Genomic DNA, 18,377 nt, shown 5'->3' with positions numbered 1-18,377 from the left:
TATATCAATCCTAGGTAGGACACAAAAATAAAACTGACAAAAGAGCCAGCGGACCACAAGCTCCAAAACCTGGATAAGGATTTTATTGATAATTGAATTACATTTCTCTTTTATACATATTTCATAAATGATACAGGATTTTATACATTCTTTTTTTGCCAATATTACAGCATCATGTTAACAGAAACATAATGTCCAGAAAGAAATAATACAAATAAAAAATAGGAGGTCAGAATGGAGTACATTTTCATTTCACTCGTAGATGCTCCACTCTTTTAAACATATTTTTAAGTGCACAGCAGAAATTCAAAAAACACACATTCAAGACAGAAAAGTAATTTTGGACAACAAAAGAGGGCATGAGGACGACAAGAGTGGGATGTATTTGGAGGTGTTCCCCTCCAAAAACTACCACGTGGCACCTGACATTTTCCTCCAGAATCAGAAGCAGGACATTAGCAAGTGAGGTCAGCAGTCAAAAAGCCTCTTTACTAGTGCACAGAAGATGGACTTTTTTTTCTCATTCTGGGGGGATGAATGCAATGTAGTTAAAAAAAAATTAAATAAATAAAAAATGGATGTGGTTGTGGTGTGATGGAGAGCAGGTGATCGGCAAGGATCAAGTTCGGCAGAACTAATTCTAAACACGCAGGCCGGTCCACTGCTAGGAATCTCTACTAACAACGTCCCTAAAGTTTCTTTGCCTTTTTTGTATACATCTTTTTTTTGTTTGTACATAATTTCCCATGTAAACATACATTCATGCAACACCCTCTTTATATAAAGATCTCTATATTTGATGTATTCAGACTTTTAAAAAGACATGTGGGTCGGGGAAGTAAATGAGGAACGGTTGTGAGTAAACAAAACAAAAACAGTGCTAAGTGAGGACAACGATCAACTCCAACAAGGGAAACAACTTCACTGTGTGCGCAGCAGGGAAATCATTGTAAGCCATTGATGGATATGAATGGGATGAGGGTGGATGGGATTTATCACTGTTGACAAGCTGCAATGATGGTAAAGGAGTCAATCTGATGGTTCACTCAATCAACAAACCCATTCAACAAATGTCATTTAAAACATTCCGACCATCAGTGACTTTTTACCCCATTGCTTCTATGGCAACAGTGTTAAAATCCTTAATCATCCCAAAAGGCACCTTCTCCCTTAAGAGATAATGCACACGCACACATGCACACGATAAATGAATCCTATCTGCACAGGTAACTTTTTATTGGCTTTAAACAGAAGCATTTTAATAAGAAAATTGGAGGATCTGCTCGTCGGTTACACACACAGAGGATGGAATGGCAGGGCAATATCGGCACTCAGTGGGCGTGAGTGAGGTTTGTTCACGGGGGGGTGGGGGTAAAAATGAGTTTAGACCTTTCTGTGCAAAGGAGTATTGCGGACACAGAGAAAAGTAAAAAGAAACATGAGAAAAATGCGGTAAGACATAAGTTGTAATGCAATTTTACACTTGAGGAAATGTCAACATTTCCACATAGATGGAAGTATCTGAGACCAGCAGTCTCTAGATACATTCTATGCAATAAAAGTCTCAGTGAGGATTTTTTTTACGCAAAAAAAAGTGAGTGCTAGTTTAATTTTTTTGCTTATGCTTTAAACTTACCAGCTTCATTTACTATTGAACATTTTTTTAATAATATTATTATTAACGTTACAACTTTATTCCAAAACATTTTTTTCTCTCATGATTTCAACCTCTTGGCTCTTACAGTCTCATTATTTTTTTTCTTTTCTGTATGTTCCTAATACTCCTTTGCATTTTTGGAGGCATGGACAAAACAGTGAGAGGGAGGGTCACCGATCAAAGACCACCACACGGAAATATATTTTTGTCCTTAACGCACAGTATGGCTTCGATAAACAGACTTAAACAAACGGGAATGACGGAGTGCCTTATCCACTAAAAGCTATATGAGACAAAGAGCAGTTTCCATTGGAGTAGAAAATGACTATGGCGTGCCTACACATTCACAAACTTCTACTGAGGGCGTACCACAGCATGCAGTCTACCCTGCCTTGTCATGGAGGGAGCAGGGAGGTGGAACAGCGACAGTGGGGAGAGAACGCTCTCACAATGAGGCTTTTATTTCATTTCACCTCAAGAGTGGAAATTTATGTGTTCAACCCAAACTATGCAGATGTGATGACATTTTTCTTAACAAAAAAAAGAAAAGAAAAAAAAATTGCACACATCTGACAGCTAAATCGGACTTGTTCTAGTAGAACATTGGAGTTAAAGAAAGGAGGTATTTAATGCTCTTTGTGTCTATATGACAACATGATGAATCTACATGGCGTGAGTGACATTTTAAGACGAGCTCCTCCCCCCACTGGGAAACAACTAGCATCTGGTCATTCGGTTTATTTGATTGTATACATATAGATTTATTTTATATTCATTTCATAACAAATATACTATGGCTTTCAAAATAAAAAGTGCCAAAATATTTTTTGGAGTGGGGAATTAAAGAACACACAGTGATGTTGTTGTCGGTAGTACTTCTCATACTTGGCAGGATGGGCTGCCTGGGAAAAGGAAACGGGGTTCTAAACGGACTCCTATCAAAGGTCAAGTTGAGGAAGGATGGTGGTCCGTCAACCTGGAGGAGGCGTGGCCAGAGTGTGAAGAGGCAGCAGAGTTCAGCCACGGGAAGACAGCGTCTCTTTGAGCCTTGTAAACTTGTTTCATGGGTGGGATAGAGACGCTCCTCAGAACCTGCCCCCCAGCCAGTGTGTGTGCGTGTGTGTGTCAACTCACTAAATGGCAAATGTTGGCTCTGCCTGCATGTGACACACACATACGTACATGCACAACTAGTACACAGAAATAACTTCTGCTGTGCAAGAGGGTCAGGTTGTGGTATTTCCTGTTTGCCCCTCAGGTTCATTGCAGTATGTCCATTCAGAGGCTAAACCACTTAGCCAAGTAGCAAGTTTAACTCCACCATCACTGTGAGGTTGTTTTTTTTTTTTTTTTTTTTTTTTTTTTTTTCAGCTCACCAACATTCCCTTCTGTGATTTTCAGTTGCAATTCCATACAGTTGGTTCAGTCAGGGAAGTAAAAAGGAAAGGGCGGGGAGGCGGGGACTCCCAACTTGAAGACGGGGGGGATGCAGGAGAGTTGTAGAGGAGGGCAGGTTTCATATAAGGCAGGGTGAGGGGTGGTGGGGGGTTGGCTAGGGATAGAAAAGGGAATGCCGGCAGAAGAGGGAGGTGTTACTCTTCCCATCAATCTTTACCAACATTGAGCTGTTGAACTGGGAGCTGAAGCTGTAGTGGGTCCCTAAGACGTTTCAGATCCAACTCCACCTGGAGGTCAGGTAAGCAGTGAGGAAAAAAAGCAAAGCACATCTATAGAGGACGAAAAAAAAGTCTACACACCCCTGTTGTGGGAAAAAAATAAATAATCTAAACTTGTTTACATTAATTAAACATTTTGAGATAATTTATCTTGGTCTGTTTATCTTGAGCAGGGGTGTGTAGACTTTATATCCACCGTTCTGTATTGCAAGTGCAAGCATAAAAACATTTTGAGAACCAATTGTACCTCCGAGATATCCTCTTTGAGCTTGTTATACTTCTCTATGTCAAAGCGTGTCCTTTTCACCCCCTTGTGGAGGAAGAGCAGATACTGTCTGTCTCTGGCGTCGGGGTACACGTACTCCTGCAGGTGACAAAGAAACCGCATTTCCTAAGCATTATCAGAGTTTTTTTGTGATGCACTGCCTGACAGATCAGATTAGGGTTATTGAAATAGCTTTGCTAGAGGTGAATCACAAATGCTGAGAAAAGGGCAACACTTACATTGTCAGTCTTTCAAAACATACAAAATTAGGGCAGGACGTTACAAAGACGCTCTGGAGAGTTTGCTGTAATACTGCAAATGCTGTTTTTTAAATTTGTCCTCAATTTAACCGGGGAGAATCAATGGGTTCACATTTTGGAGGAAAGTGCCAGCAGTTATAACTGAGCCTATTCTCCCTCATATTAATGTCAGATTTCATTTAATCAGCGGAAAGAACATTTTGTCCACTGTGACAAAGAATGAAAAGAGAAGAATTGGGCTTTTATAATCAGTTCCTAACATTTAGATTGTTTTACTAATGGATAGATGTTATTTTTACACTAGTACAATAGTTACTCAGTGTGTAATCGACCAAAGACAGCTGGTATAGCTTCCAGGACGCTCGCGACCCTTGTGAGGATAAGCGGTTGCCAGCCAAGGCTAAAATGTTTCTTGGGTGCCTGTACAGTTAACAAGGATATTGTGGCAGTGAGGCCCTGGCACAGACTATTTCAATTTCTATCATGTCCAAACAATTTGTGTCCTTGAATATGTTGTGTTAAAGTTTCTCTCCATATATTATCAGTACAGTGAAATTTTGTTTTGTTACAGTGAAAAAATCACAGAAAATATATATACTATATTTTTTAAATGATTGCCAAATCTCCTATACGTGATTCTGTTGTAGTGTTAATATTTTCATTTATCAAGTGGCAGAAAAGCAGTGGCGGGGCAGAAACAGCAATCTAAATGAATCATGTTATAGATTTATCATGAAAAGCTTTGCCTATGTCAAAATAAAATAAGCACCTATATTGCTTGCGCTTGTATGAAGTTAGCAACCTTTCAAATACTTTAATGTGACATCAAAATACTGTCAAAAACAAGGTTTTTTTGTACTTTATAACACCATATCAAACGTTATGATAGCAATTGTATAGCAAAAACGTCTGGGTCCTAAAGTATAAAGTAATCTGACATTCTGTAATGGTGGTGCCGGGAACATTTGTGTTTCTGTCGCTAGCAGTCCCTGTTCTGTCGACATGTGTGCAACAACGGTTACTATTGCAACTGTTACTAAGCAAAGCTAATGGGGCAGCAAGGTGAAACGGCAGTAGCCGGTAATGGTTGTGTAAAAAGCGCGAAGGGTTCTCGAGGGCAGGCTGACAACTGTACTCCAGGATTTTATGCCAAATGATATTCTCTCTGATAATGCTGAGAGACAGTCTAGAATATATAAGAAATTGGGGTGAGAACTGGTAATGGCAAAGGCCAGAAATGAGTCAAATCATTTCCATAATCATCAAAACATTCATGACCCCCTTCTGTCGTCTGGATGAAACACAATCAGCATTCTATTTCAAAACCGGGATATTCACTTCAATCTATGTGGATTGGCAGCATTGTCAATTTTCTTACCTGACGCGTGAGTACAAAATATGCATACATGGCCATGGCTGTGCCGTATGTGATGAAATAGGTGACAGGCTCCATGATATCCCAGGAGTACTCCCACCATGTCAGCCTGGCCAGGATGCCGAACTGGGTGGCCATGTATGCCATGCCGCCCCACAGCACCCAAGTAGTGCGTCGCTCTGCCTTTCTACTCAGCTCCTGCTTCACCTTCATGTGGAAAAACAGTGGGAGGAGCAACTCATGAACAATGTGCCAAACAGGTCAACATTAAGAAATAATCTCATGAATCGTGATAAATATTTAATCCTGCTCACCCCCAAAATAAATATAAATTTTAACGACAAATAATATATTATCTTGAGCTAAATTTAGCAGATAGTATGCGATTATTCACCTTTACCAGAGAGCCTGATTGGCATAAGAATGAATAGAAAAGTCCTTCATTAATCAGGTACCCAATGCCTATATTAGTGCTATGATATGTTGATTTTTTTTCAGACTCTATGCTCAACACGCAGCTGCAGACCTTCTCAAGGGGGCGCAGCTGAGAGTTGAGCTCCTCGAGTCGTCCAATCAGCTCACGCTCTTTGCTGAGTTGGTGCTCTTCAATGCGCAGGGTGGTATAGAGCTGCTGCACCAAGAACTTGACGTCATTCAGCCTTTCTGTATCCTCGTGTGGCAGCAACTCTGATGGGAAGACAAATAAATCACGATTAATGGTTTTCTTCTTTGCCTTATTCCTACAATCATGACGTGAACATCCGCACCTCTCCTCGGTGGCCGGACAAGATGGGTGGTGTCGTTAATGACGAGCTTGAAATCATCCAGTAACAAGATGTCAATGCCTGTAGAGGAGGCGACTCTGGCTCCATCTGGAGAAAGCAAAGAAAGATAGAAATATAACGCAAAAGGGGAGCAATAAGAGTTGCCGGTTAACCACTCCATACACCCCCAAGCTCTCTTGACCAGGGGGCTCGTTTCGCTCTGATTATCACGAGAGGGAGAGCAGAAGCACTTCCACGCTGAGAGAAGATTCAGAGCGCCAATTGTTCTAGTATAATGAAGCATCGAAGCGGGGCAAATTTACTTCATAGCACATGTGAAAGGATTAAATTCTGTTGCCAAGCCGCAGCAGCAGGAACACTTAACGGCATCAAAATACACTTGAAAGTATGAAAGGGCAAGCACATGCGTAATCTACTAGAGGAGATGGATAGAATGTGTGTGAATGCGTGTAAAAGAGAGAGAGCGAGAGACCGAGAGAAAGTGAGAGAGCGTACCCGTGGAGTAGATGGCTACCCGATCGATGCCTCTGTCCTCTGCTTGGAGTTGTTGCAGGAAAACTCCCACGCAATCACTCAGCGGCTTGAGGGTGAACTGACAGCGTTCTCGCCTGGACGGCAAACTAACCGAGATGACTGGCAGCCCGTTCTGGTACACCACTGTCACCTCTGGGTGGCGGTTGAGGCACAAAGACAAAGATTAATACCATTTGTGATCAAGACGTTCCATTGAGAGAGATTAGCTGGAGAGAAAACAGAGGGTGGGAAAGTCACAGCGTGAGAGTAATGGATTTTTTTTTTCTTATATATACACATGTTCTTAAAACAGACAAAGCCACTTGAAATCAGAAAAATGTAAAATGGTCACTCAGATCTACTGGAAAGATATAAAAGTTGATCAATTTCATCAAGTGGAGCCAAAATTCAGCAAAGGCTGAAAGGCAAACTTTTTTTTTTTCCTTCTAAGTGCCACCACACAAGCGGCTTAGCACAAATTTGATTCCTGGTAGGCTGGAGATGTCTGATAAATGTAAGAGCTTTATCAGAAAAGTATCTAAAAAAAAAAAGTGTAAAATAAACATCTCGCAATGCACGCAAAAGGACAGTTTCATCAAAGTAAACCCTGCCAAGCCTGGACGATCAATACATTGTAATATCGCTGACCTTTCCCTCTTAGAGCAGTTAGGTCAATTTACTGATGCCAACTATTGATATTTTGTATTCCCATGGATAGCCTTAAAGACCTCTACATTATGCCTGCGTGATTAGACTGACAAATGTGCAACCTAAAGAACATGCAATTTATTCAAAACTCATTTTCAAGAGGAAAAGAATCAACTTGACACATGAGTGGGTCTTAATGACAGAGGGCAATAAATCCAATTCAATTCCACAATGGACGTAATCCAAGCTGCAGTACTGCTGCCGCCACGGTAAACTCCTCCCTCCTCAAAACCACTGCAGTGAATCAGCACATCATCATTTGGCAATGGCGGCACCGGCCGGGTCCAGCTACTTTGGATCGTCACCAAATACACAAAGGTGCGCGCATTAATTTCCCTACCCACCACAGCGCTTCTCTCCACCTCCTCCTGCTGCCTTTATCTTGCCCTGTGCAGCCATCATCGCTTAGGGTATCTCCCATCTCACAATCCCACAGCTATTACAGCCGACTTTAAGATAAAATCAGCAAATTGTCACCCTATAACTTTTCATTCCTCCTGCCAATCACTCTCTACCCTAAGATATCCTACAATGACAGCTACATGACGCTCCACTGTGGGAATCAATGCACAATTTTGTTACAGACAAGATTCGAGGCAAAGTCAGGGCTTTCCTCCAGCAAAAAAAAAGGAAGCTTTTGCTACACCTCAGGGTTTTTGATCATATGTTTGGGAATAAACAGCATCTGTGACTAAAGGAGAAGGGAGGGGAGGGGGAGAACTTACCCTCTGTAGAAGCCGGGGTACACAACATTTTCTGGCCGTGCCATGAAGGGGAGCCCCTCCAAATCTGCAGACAAGGAGGGGAAAAAAAAGGCCTTCATATTAAGGAGAATATATACATTTACATTATAAAGATATGATATGAATGATAGTATTTGGTTGTTGATCCAAACGGAAACAGGGAATTTTGCAGAAAACATTTGTTCCTGGATCACATTAACATTTTCACCCGAACGCATTTTCAACTGAGAAAAAAGCATTTGAGTAAAACCTACCGATTGTGCAGCAAAACCCAAATTTACACAATAATACTAACACTAATAAAACATGTCACACATTTTTCTGAGTTATGGAGTTGTATTTCTTCCTGGCTGAAATGCCCCAAATAAATTCTAAAATGTAAGTTTTGTTTATTGTAAAATGTAAAAACGTGTGGGGGTGGGGCGTTGGGGGTAGTGAAAGGATTTCGTTTGCTATGCCGCTGAGACAAAAATAACTCAAAGCAACAGACCCACTTCAATGAGCTGTCTCGGCCCGCATGTATGGTGCGCACTAGGGCTGTAATGAGAGCAGATGGCCAAGTTACTATAGGAAATTACCGTTCATTTGGGTTTAGATAAATAAACACATATGGACATTTTGTTTGGCAACAAGACATACTATATGCTAATACAATTTTTGACTGTGCCCCACGATCTCTTGCCCACTGTCAGCTGAGAATAGCTCCAATTTGCCCATGACCTAATGAGGAAAAGTTGCATATAGATTTTATGAATGCATGTGCGTAATTGATTTAATAGTATTAAATAACTTCAATTGAATATTTAAAGAAAAGGAAAATTCAATTATTTGGCAATATTTTAAAACTGTTGAATGCAAAAGGTACATGGCCTGAAATTGTTTGCTGTCGTGTGTGTGTTTTTTTCTTTTAAGTAATATTTAGCTTTTTTATTAAAGATCAATAGTTCACATACTTTCTTAATTTCCATAATTTTATAACCCTAGCCACACCCCACGAATGACATTGTTGAATTCATTGATTTTTTTTAAAAAATCCATTGCCTCACATTCTATATCAATTAAACAATATCTAGAGCACTATTGGCAGAAAAACACTGCAGTGGGTGACAAAGACGGCGGCAGCCTCAATGAGTGCCTCAGTTGTGTCAGACACTGAGGGGAGGAGGCGGGTGCAGTTGAGCACGGCTTGGGGAAACCCTTTTCTAATGCTGCAAATATAGGAGTCCATTTGCACAGCACATTTCCAATCACACGACTCGAGCCCTTTTCGAGGAGCAGCAATGAAGCCTTTTAAGACATTAAATTAGCTGTCACATCCGCTTACATGCATGTACAGTGGAGCAAGGTGTAATGAGGCAGTGGAAATACAGCAAAGAACAACAAAGGCAGTAAACTTTTCCGATGTTTCAAATTATTCGCATGGGTGAGCTACTGTTATGCTAGAATCATAATACCGCAACAGCTAAGTGTGCTCCTAAAGCCACAATGAAGAGACAGAACTAAGCAATTTTTCACACTGCTGAACATATGCAATATATGTGTATGACGTTCACATAATATCTTTTGAGTATTTTGAGAACCAGCTATGACTATTGCACACAGTATCCACTGCAACTATAGCGTACTACTTCTTGAATCTTACTGAGCAAAACAACAATGATGCAAGTTTCTATTTATAACTGTCCACTGACAGTTCTGGGATGCGGCCGTCTAAGAAAGCATCATAGTACAGGTATAAATGGACACATTTGTGAACCAGGACATGAATTTGATGGTTGTTTTTCTTGTCAGAATGCCCAGAGATGGGATAACCTGCCTTCCCCAGACTAATGCAAGGCAGAGCTGTTGGTGATTAAATGTCTCTGCTTTTTATCAGGGTATCTGATTGCCAATCACATCCTTCCCACTGTTGTTTAATCCAGAGACGCAAATTCAACTGCAAAGAGTAAAGGCACTGACAGTGCTGAGTTGATTAGATGAACAAAGACGACGGGTATGTCAAAGCTATTTTCTATCACTCATTCAGGGTCACGGGGGAGCTGGAGCCCATCCCAGCTGACGCTGTGAGAGAAACATAAAGACAGCCTGAACTGGTTGCCAGTCAACCACACGGCAAATACAAACAGCCATTTCCACTCATGACCAGCAATTTCCACATTGTCCCTGTTCCGATGAGGAAAAAAACTCCACATGAAGTGGTAGGTCTCTACAACAACTACTATTTGGTGGTATCATCTCATAAGGCAAACAAGGTTCTTAAAATACCCTTATCTAATAATTACAGCTATCAGGTATGTTATGGTGACAATGGCTGTAAATGCTACTGTATTAATTCTGCAACATTCCACATCATATCAGTATTCAAAATCACCAAAAGCGGCTCTGGTGGTTGGCACAAGGATATTTTATCTGAAGGCTATACACAAACAAGCACACACACACACAAAGAAATGTGTGTCCTGCAGTGATTGCTGTCCCATGGTATCATGGGAGCTCAAACAGTGATTAGGCTGCTGATCAGATGACAAGCTGAGAGAGGCATTCGAGACTGTCTTGAATTGCTCCAGTGCTCATTTGCTGACTTTAAGCTCCCATGAAAGATTGCAGCCGAGTGGAATCATGAACATAGGCAAATGATTGTGAATGTGACGTGTGTGCGCCCATCTGTGGTGATGTATCTGCATCTATTTGCAGGTGGCGTGTGTGTTTGTCCACCCGTCTGTTCACCAGCCTGCTTGACAGCAGCAGTGGCAGAACGTCTGAGCAAAGTAAACCCACCAGCGCCACACCACTTTACTTCTCGCCCGCCTCGCATTGCCCCTCACACTTCTCGGCACGCAGCCGGCGCTGAGATACTGCGTGAAATATTTAAGCGCGTAGCTGCAGTCAATAGTAAAACAACCTTGGAATCAATGTCATGCAAATAAAAGAGCGGGACAAAGGCAGACACTGAGCGCAAACAGGAGGACGGACAGATGATCTGAAAGGGAGGGACGGAGGATGAGGGGAATGTAAGGATAAATGGAGTGGCAGGAGGGGGAGTCATCGAGATGAATGATGGCCGGAGTAAGAGTCACCAGTGTGCTGCTGCATGCATATACTGTGCCCTGCAGCACACACAACGTGTCTCAAACGTGACTCCCCTTCATTGAGTATGGTATAGGTTGGAGGGGTAGGGTGAGGGGGAGCAGCAGCAAGTAGGGAGGAGGGGAGAGGGAAGGCGGAGGTTGCTGATCACTGCAGTAGAGGAATTCCTCGTCTTGAATCAGGGGGTTGCCCCTCGCCGTACCCCTCCTCTCGCCGTTTAGCTCTCACTGAATCCTGATAAGCTGTTCTCAACATCTCTCTTCTCTCATCTGCACTGCGCTTTACCTTACACTAGATTTTACTGTACTTCCGGACGGTTGTGATTGATGCAAAATTTGAGGTCTTGGTTTACAGTGAAGTTGTTCAAACGTTCAGTTATTGGGGCTTGTATGTATATGTCACGTAGAGACAAATCTAAACAACGCTTGGCATTATTTTTTTGGGGCATTTCAGACAAAATAATTCACCTTCTCCACTAAAACCAACCCGAACTTAAATCTTGACAGCTGAACTGAACAGAAACTGACAAAGCAGTTTAAAATCTTCTCCCTCAGAACGCATCAGAACAAAAACCGTGTTGAAGAATCATGTCGCTGACATAATTCCCATTTCATGATTCCCTTGCGGGGATTTGCAGCACTCTGTCATTTATCTGCACAATGGCTGTATCCATCTATGTGCTAATACGCTTTTCTGGGCGGCAACATCCTGGATAACATGGCCGATTTCCCAAAGTGATTGGTGAAATATTTCATACAGTATATGCAAGAGCCCATATTATTAACTATTCTTGCCATCACTGGAAATGGAAATTGCTTTAATTTTAATCCTATTTATCGGACGCTACACTTTGCTGGTTAGAGTCCGAAGAAAAGGACAGATTTACAATCAATCAAATGGATATGGGGCCAATTTCCCGGCAGCCGAGTCATTAGGTACTCTATCGTGTTAGCATCATAGGAAATGCTAGAACCACGGTCAAGGTAGAGTTAACCGAGAGGTCACACCGTAAAGATATAAATGCAGAGTACACAGTACTTCGCCTAAAATTAGCCGACACACACACACTTCACAATTTTGAGAACATATTCCGTGTGAATTGTAAGTTAAGAAAAAGCCAAACGGGGTTTATGAGCTATTAAATTAGAAAGGCAGTGTATCTACGGTCTCATGACTCTCATCACTCGTGAGAAGGGATGAAAGAAAACGAGACTCCCATTCATTAATCCAGTGAGGCAATGCAGTGTGTGTGTTGCTTTCCTCTGGTTGTTTCCAGATTTATTGCGCTTCTATATTACATTAAGGGACTGCTGAGTCTTATACTTTAAAATCTATTTTCAGTACACTTGCATTAGGACATAATTCACTATGTCTAAGAAATAAGCAAATGTTAACTAAATGAATGCAAGAAATAAACACAGGCCTTTTTGCAATAATAGGATTAACCACAGTTGTAGCTGTATGTTTTTTTACTCAAGGTTTCAAAACCGAATTCTGGAGAATATCCCATCATCGTCTTTTCATACAATGGCTTTAGTTAGTTTACCCAAACGAAAGATTACAAAAGTGCTGCTTGTCAACTTATGCACGTTAAGACGACTGCACCAGAATTTTAAATAAACAGAAAAATATCAATTTATCCTGTTTTGTATATATAGGCAGATCATTTCTATAATCCGGGGAATTTATGCCAATTCAAAATAAGGCAAAAACATAAAAACAAAATGCACATTTAAAAGTTAAAAAATGTCTCAATTCCAAATCTAAAATAAGAAACTTTACTGCCGGTATTGCACTTAGCGTTACAGTTGCACTTATGCAATACAGAAAAGGCTGCGTCGTTGACAGACAATGAAATCTCCTGTCCCGTTCTTCGGCACCACCATATTACACCATCTCCGCTCACACGTTGCACAAACTGTTACAAAGCATGGATTTAAGATGGTGACAACCTGATTTCTCTACTGCACTGCAGAGTTGACTGCGATTTGGCTAGTTCGAAAATCAAAAAGCCACAGCTGTTACTGCACGCAATATATAAATAGATTAGTTCCATCTTAATTTGGTAAATTGGCTTTCGGACCCTGAGTATGCTTTGATTAATTAATGTCTACTCAAGCTTTGCATAATCCACAGGATAAAACCCTAGCTGTACATTAATTTTATACCATTTGAGCAGGAATCATAAACATCACGGCCAGTCGCCCACCTCGCAAGACTTCTCCGCGCCTTCCTGGGACCGGCAACGTGAGAACCAGCTGCATTATTAAGCAGCAAAACAGGCTTCCACGCCTGAAACCGCCGCTCCATTGTGAGATCCTCTTTGCTTGAATAATGTGTTTACACAGTATACACAATATGCCTGCATATAGACGTGCGTGGGGGCAGGTGTTTATTTTACAGGCACGATATGACCCTTTTTGATCACTCATAGCAGATGGCACTTGCTGCTCATGTCCGTGATAATTGCATTGCGAGTCATGCAACTCTCAGGCCTTTTCCGAGCTACAGTGCCGTAACGCACGGACGAACCAATCCCCCCCGCACTTCTTCATTCGCTCTTTCATCAATTCCCTTCCAAGCTGAAGGATTTTCAAAGATACGCGCCAATCTTGGCCTATACATAGACATCTCACACACTTGCTATTCCTTAGACTGGGTTCTTTATCTTAAGGTGATCCAAGTCGGTTGCAACTCACATAAAGCAAACACCTGGAATCAATGCAGCTGAAAAAGCACTTTCAGTCCAATAATGCATTCCGAATTCCTTTTTCCCACCATTATCAGGAGCTTGAGGGGTATGCATCTAGCTTTTCTGCCCACTCGATTTAATTAGGACTATAATTTGGTCCTTGTAAAGTACTAATATGTAATCTATATGTGCTGACCTAGATTGTGACCAACTTTACATAGTCAAAAGTTGAGTATTGTTCAAACAGCTCCTGCCTGACTCCTCATCGCTTTGAGCATCTTCAGTGAGCAGCAATTTATTCAGCTGTCGCAGTTTGAGGCAACAAAGACTTTGTACAGAGGTTTACAAAAATGTTAAGGTTTTGGAAAGTCTTCCGAATCTGGTCTCCCTCTGGGTGTGAGAAATCGGGCACCAAAAAATACAATTGGGCAAAACATTAATTTTGGGATTTGTCAGGGGACGTCCATCAAGGCTGTTATTAAAATTTACGTTAGCATTAGGATATCACCAGTTTTCATCTGCAATGCTGACGGGTACATAATATGTCCTACTTTTCGCACTGCATCTCTGCCTTGCTTTCAAAACCTGATCCAATATTATTGACAAATAAAAGTAAATAAAAAAGAAAAAAATAATTAATTGTAAGTGTTCGGGATGTGATCAAAATAATTTGTCAAACCGAACAGTCAGTATTAGAAGCCTGTAAAGGACTTCTTTTTTTTTTTTTCCACACTATGTTGCTGTTCTGTATAATTGTGACAGACGCAAATTGGAGTGGTTTCCATGTGGATCAAAAATTATCCAAGGGGTGCTTGTTTCCACACTCTGGGTGCTACTACCGCTTGCAGAAGCCAGCCACCGCGAAAATTCACAGGCAGAAGAGGAGACAACCAAATGACAGCAGGAACGTGCTAGCACGATGGTGTCAATCCAACAAAAGTCGGGCAGGCCCGTGGTTCAGCAGTATGCGGAGCACGATGATTCAGATCCGTCCAACCAAGATCTGATTTGACCATGGCAAGGGAAATGCTGTAAGTTTGATCCATTTTGACAAAAGTAGGAGATGTTAAGACACCCGGGAACTGTTTTTAATTGTGACCCCAAATGCATAAGAATGCCTATGAGTTTCGTGGACCTCTGAGTGTGTGCAAGGCTGACTAGGCAGACTACAGTACAGCATCCCACTTAAGGCAATATATTTCTCCTGAGGCCGAAACTGCTATTTATGAAGCATAGCATTGGAATGTTCCTTTTGAGGAAACAGTGACTGGGTTGCTTTTCATGACAGCCTAGTTCCAACGCCACAAAATGCCTTGGCCATGACTGAGGCAATAGAAGGCCTTTCTGTTACACCACTGATCCTCCATGCAAGATAAGACAACTCAAGAGTTCAGCAATCAATCAGCCTCGGTAGATGTCTGATTACATCACTTTGTGCTCAATGGAGAGAGAGAGAGAGAGAGAGAGAGAGAGCACGAGAGACGCCTCGAAATCGGACTCCATGGAATTGCTGGCTGCTCTCTGCTTTCTGTGTCAGCAGCTCGGTCTAAGTTTTACTTTGCTCCAGTCCACATGGACGTGGTATAGCAAGCAGCAAGAAGTGTTGTAATTAACTGACATGGACTGGACCAGACACTGTGGAGGTGGCTGTGCATTTTTAATTTGGCACTTTCCCCATTGGAGGGATGGATGGCACAGATCTCATCACTCAGGCCGATGTGATACACATTATGTTACACTGCCAACAATAAAATACATTTGAGATGTGTAGAACGCAAATCGCAAAGAAATACCAGTCCAATTAGGATGGGACGGAATCCAAATTGCTTGCTAGTGGTACAGGGTGTGAAAAAGCGACATGATTTTAAAACGACTGTTCATAGGTCAAATAAGATGACAAATGCTTTAGTTGTTTATTACTATGGAAGATTATTATTTCCTTTTCTTGTTTTTTATATTGAAGCCATGCAACATGAGACAACTTGCCAAGATGGATTCTGTAGGGCCTAAAATTGGCTGTTTATTTATCCTAATAAAAGCCTTTGGCGAGTGAATATAACTTAATAATACCAACACCAATTACAGTAAGGTTGCTTCAAGGTGCCAAAATCATCCACAAAAATAATAAGGTGCCCAAGCAGACCTTATTCCTCAGCATCCAAGTCAAATGGAGAGGCAACAGGGAGCAGAAATAAGGCAGAGGAGGCGTGATCGCTCACAGAAGCCAAGAATCGAGAAGACAAGTCACAACTTGAAGGAAATGTAAAAACACGTCCTGCATACTAATGCAGCCAATGGAAATACTGAGTCAGTGAGATATGAAGATGATGACTTTGTTCTAAGGATTATAGAGACTCACTTGCTAAATTTGAGGTCATTTAGGTCACATAAAAGAGGCAACAATGGAGGACACACTGAACTGAGATTAGAGGAAAGGGACAAATTTAATAATAGTTGAACTGTGGAGTTGGATCCAGCGCTAATCTCTACTGACTTCATTAGCCATTTTTCAGCCTTGTCAGTCCTCTTTGCCTCCTCCTGTGTGGTCTGTGTGCTGTGTTTTCCGTCAGTCCCAAAGCTGGGAAAGCTGGAACAAACACGTCACATTCACAGAAACGAAAAGGAGGCAATGAAATACTGTCCGAGACCTTTTTGCCGGCTGAAAATTGGACTGCTTGCTTATTTGACTTGTGCATCCATTCTCTTCCGCATAAGTTCCGCCGAACTGCTTAGTAGTGAAAGTATTTTTTTTTTAATAACATTCAAGGCTTGTACAGTATTTACTCCGTGACGTCAGTTCATTTTGCAAAGTAACTCTGGAAAATGTAAACAGAACTCAACAGATATGAACCAAATTACTAATCTAGAAACAAGAAACAGTCAATCAATAATGTCATTAGACATCACAATGGGATCTCAGCTTTACAGCCCACTGTAGGCGTTTCTAAGCAGTCAAGTGTTTGTTCCCATTTGACATGATGGAATAATCAATTTCATTTCAAACTCAATGCCTAGTGGAACAACATGGTCAAAGTGCAGTTTGGCTATGCAAGACTTACTGAGGTCATTTAGATTGAGAGTAATATGACAAATATATTTTTTCATATTTCGCTGCTAACATTGACAAACAAAGAAAATTGAATTTTAGCTCATTCATTCCCCAAGAAAGCACTGTGCAGATTTATAGAAATGAACCTTCAGAGTCAGCAAGAAATTCCGATCAATCTGTTCTTTGGGATTTCACTGTCAACTCCCAATTTGAGCTGCACACACCGTGACACATAAATTGGTGTAAAAACAGCACCAGGCTGCACAAATAACAAACGGACCACTTTTGAGCAGCACCTTTCTACCTAACAAGGACACACATTCGGCATTTGTACGTTTTTACATTTCAAAACATTGCACAAGTGTTTTATTAACATGCTGGGAAACACCTTCATCAAAATACCTCAAGGGTTAAGATCATTAACACACTTTATGCACCCTATTATTTGTTTGGCTGAAATTATGCCTGATGTCATGCAAAAGAGTCAGCCCTACATACGGCTGGGCTAATGACATCTATTGATTTTGTTATTTCTAATAACGGATAATGTATTTTCCGATATCGATTCTCTGGGAAATTGTGTTCTGAATTCAACTAATGTTCAGGTTGACTAGAAGACTAAAATAAATGGGATTTTTTTTTTGCTCTGACGATCTACAAAAATATAAACAGGACTAACCCTTTAGTTTTGACAAAGCAAAACATAACATAGCTAAAAATGTCTATCCGTACCGAAAGGCAGAGCTATTACTCAATAGCTAAATGAAATAAAAGTCAGGGTCTCAAATGAGAAATATTTGAAGACATTTATTTATGGCCCATCAAACCAAATGTCAGAGCACACGAAAACAATACAAGACGAGTAGAGTGCACACTATAAACTTTGATAAGAAAATGGGGAAAGACATATGGTTCACTACTTGTGTTCTGAATGGCAAGTGCAATATATCAACCTAATGGCAAGAAAATTCTTTTGTGACTGTCTTTAAAACACACATGCTTTGTAGAGGAAAACTGAAGCCATTGTTCACTGCAACTAATTTGCTTACTCTTCTAAATAATGTTGGACCCTAAAAGATTTGTTTGTGTGTATTTCCTAAAAATTATCTTCCTTACTACCAGGAAGAAAGAGATCTCAAATCTCATGAATCAACTTTGTGTGCCCAACCCACGCAACACCTTTTATGACTTCTATCAATTGCATTTCTCTCTTTGACGTCGTCTATAGTCGGAATTATCAGACAAAAAACCCAACAAGCTTCCTGGAGCCAAATACTTCCTCATTCAGCTTTCACTCCTTCCAAGAACTGAGTCATGGATGGCTCAAAGAAATCAGCGTGTGAATGGTTGTGTGCGTGTGTGCGTAGCCATCAACCAGTAAGTCTCACGGGAAACTGCAGTGAAATTGATGCATGCCAAGTAGCGACACGTGGATGGATGGATTGGGAGCATCTGCCTTTGCCAAGGGGAAGATAAGTGCTGATGCTGCAGTAATGGAGTGATGGAGAAGGATGATGATGGAATAGAAAGGGAGAAATAGCAAAAAAGGTGAAAACAATACAGGTGG

General features: G+C 41.1%; 1 protein-coding gene across 4 annotated transcripts in view; it reads right to left on the bottom strand.

Moving 5' to 3' along the window:
• Positions 1-61: 61 nt before the first annotated feature.
• mcu (mitochondrial calcium uniporter) overlaps positions 62-18,377 on the bottom strand; it is a 35,254-nt gene continuing 16,938 nt past the window's right edge. For 2 of the 4 annotated variants that reach the window (XM_049735676.2, XM_049735675.2), the window contains exons 3-9: positions 7,965-8,028; positions 6,514-6,684; positions 6,001-6,105; positions 5,760-5,920; positions 5,237-5,440; positions 3,581-3,697; positions 62-3,342 (exon numbers count right to left, since the gene is read on the bottom strand). In XM_049735676.2, the coding sequence (XP_049591633.1) occupies positions 3,262-3,342; positions 3,581-3,697; positions 5,237-5,440; positions 5,760-5,920; positions 6,001-6,105; positions 6,514-6,684; positions 7,965-8,028 (903 nt within the window). In that variant the 3' untranslated portion in view covers positions 62-3,261. The other 2 variants (XM_049735674.2, XM_049735673.2) reach the window with 2 other exon arrangements.

Source organism: Syngnathus scovelli, chromosome 12 (assembly GCF_024217435.2).
Source record: "Syngnathus scovelli strain Florida chromosome 12, RoL_Ssco_1.2, whole genome shotgun sequence".
Classification (NCBI taxonomy): Eukaryota; Metazoa; Chordata; class Actinopteri; order Syngnathiformes; family Syngnathidae; genus Syngnathus; species Syngnathus scovelli.
The sequence above is the reverse complement of the archived record's forward strand: the minus strand, read 5'-3'. Positions and strand labels throughout refer to the sequence as shown.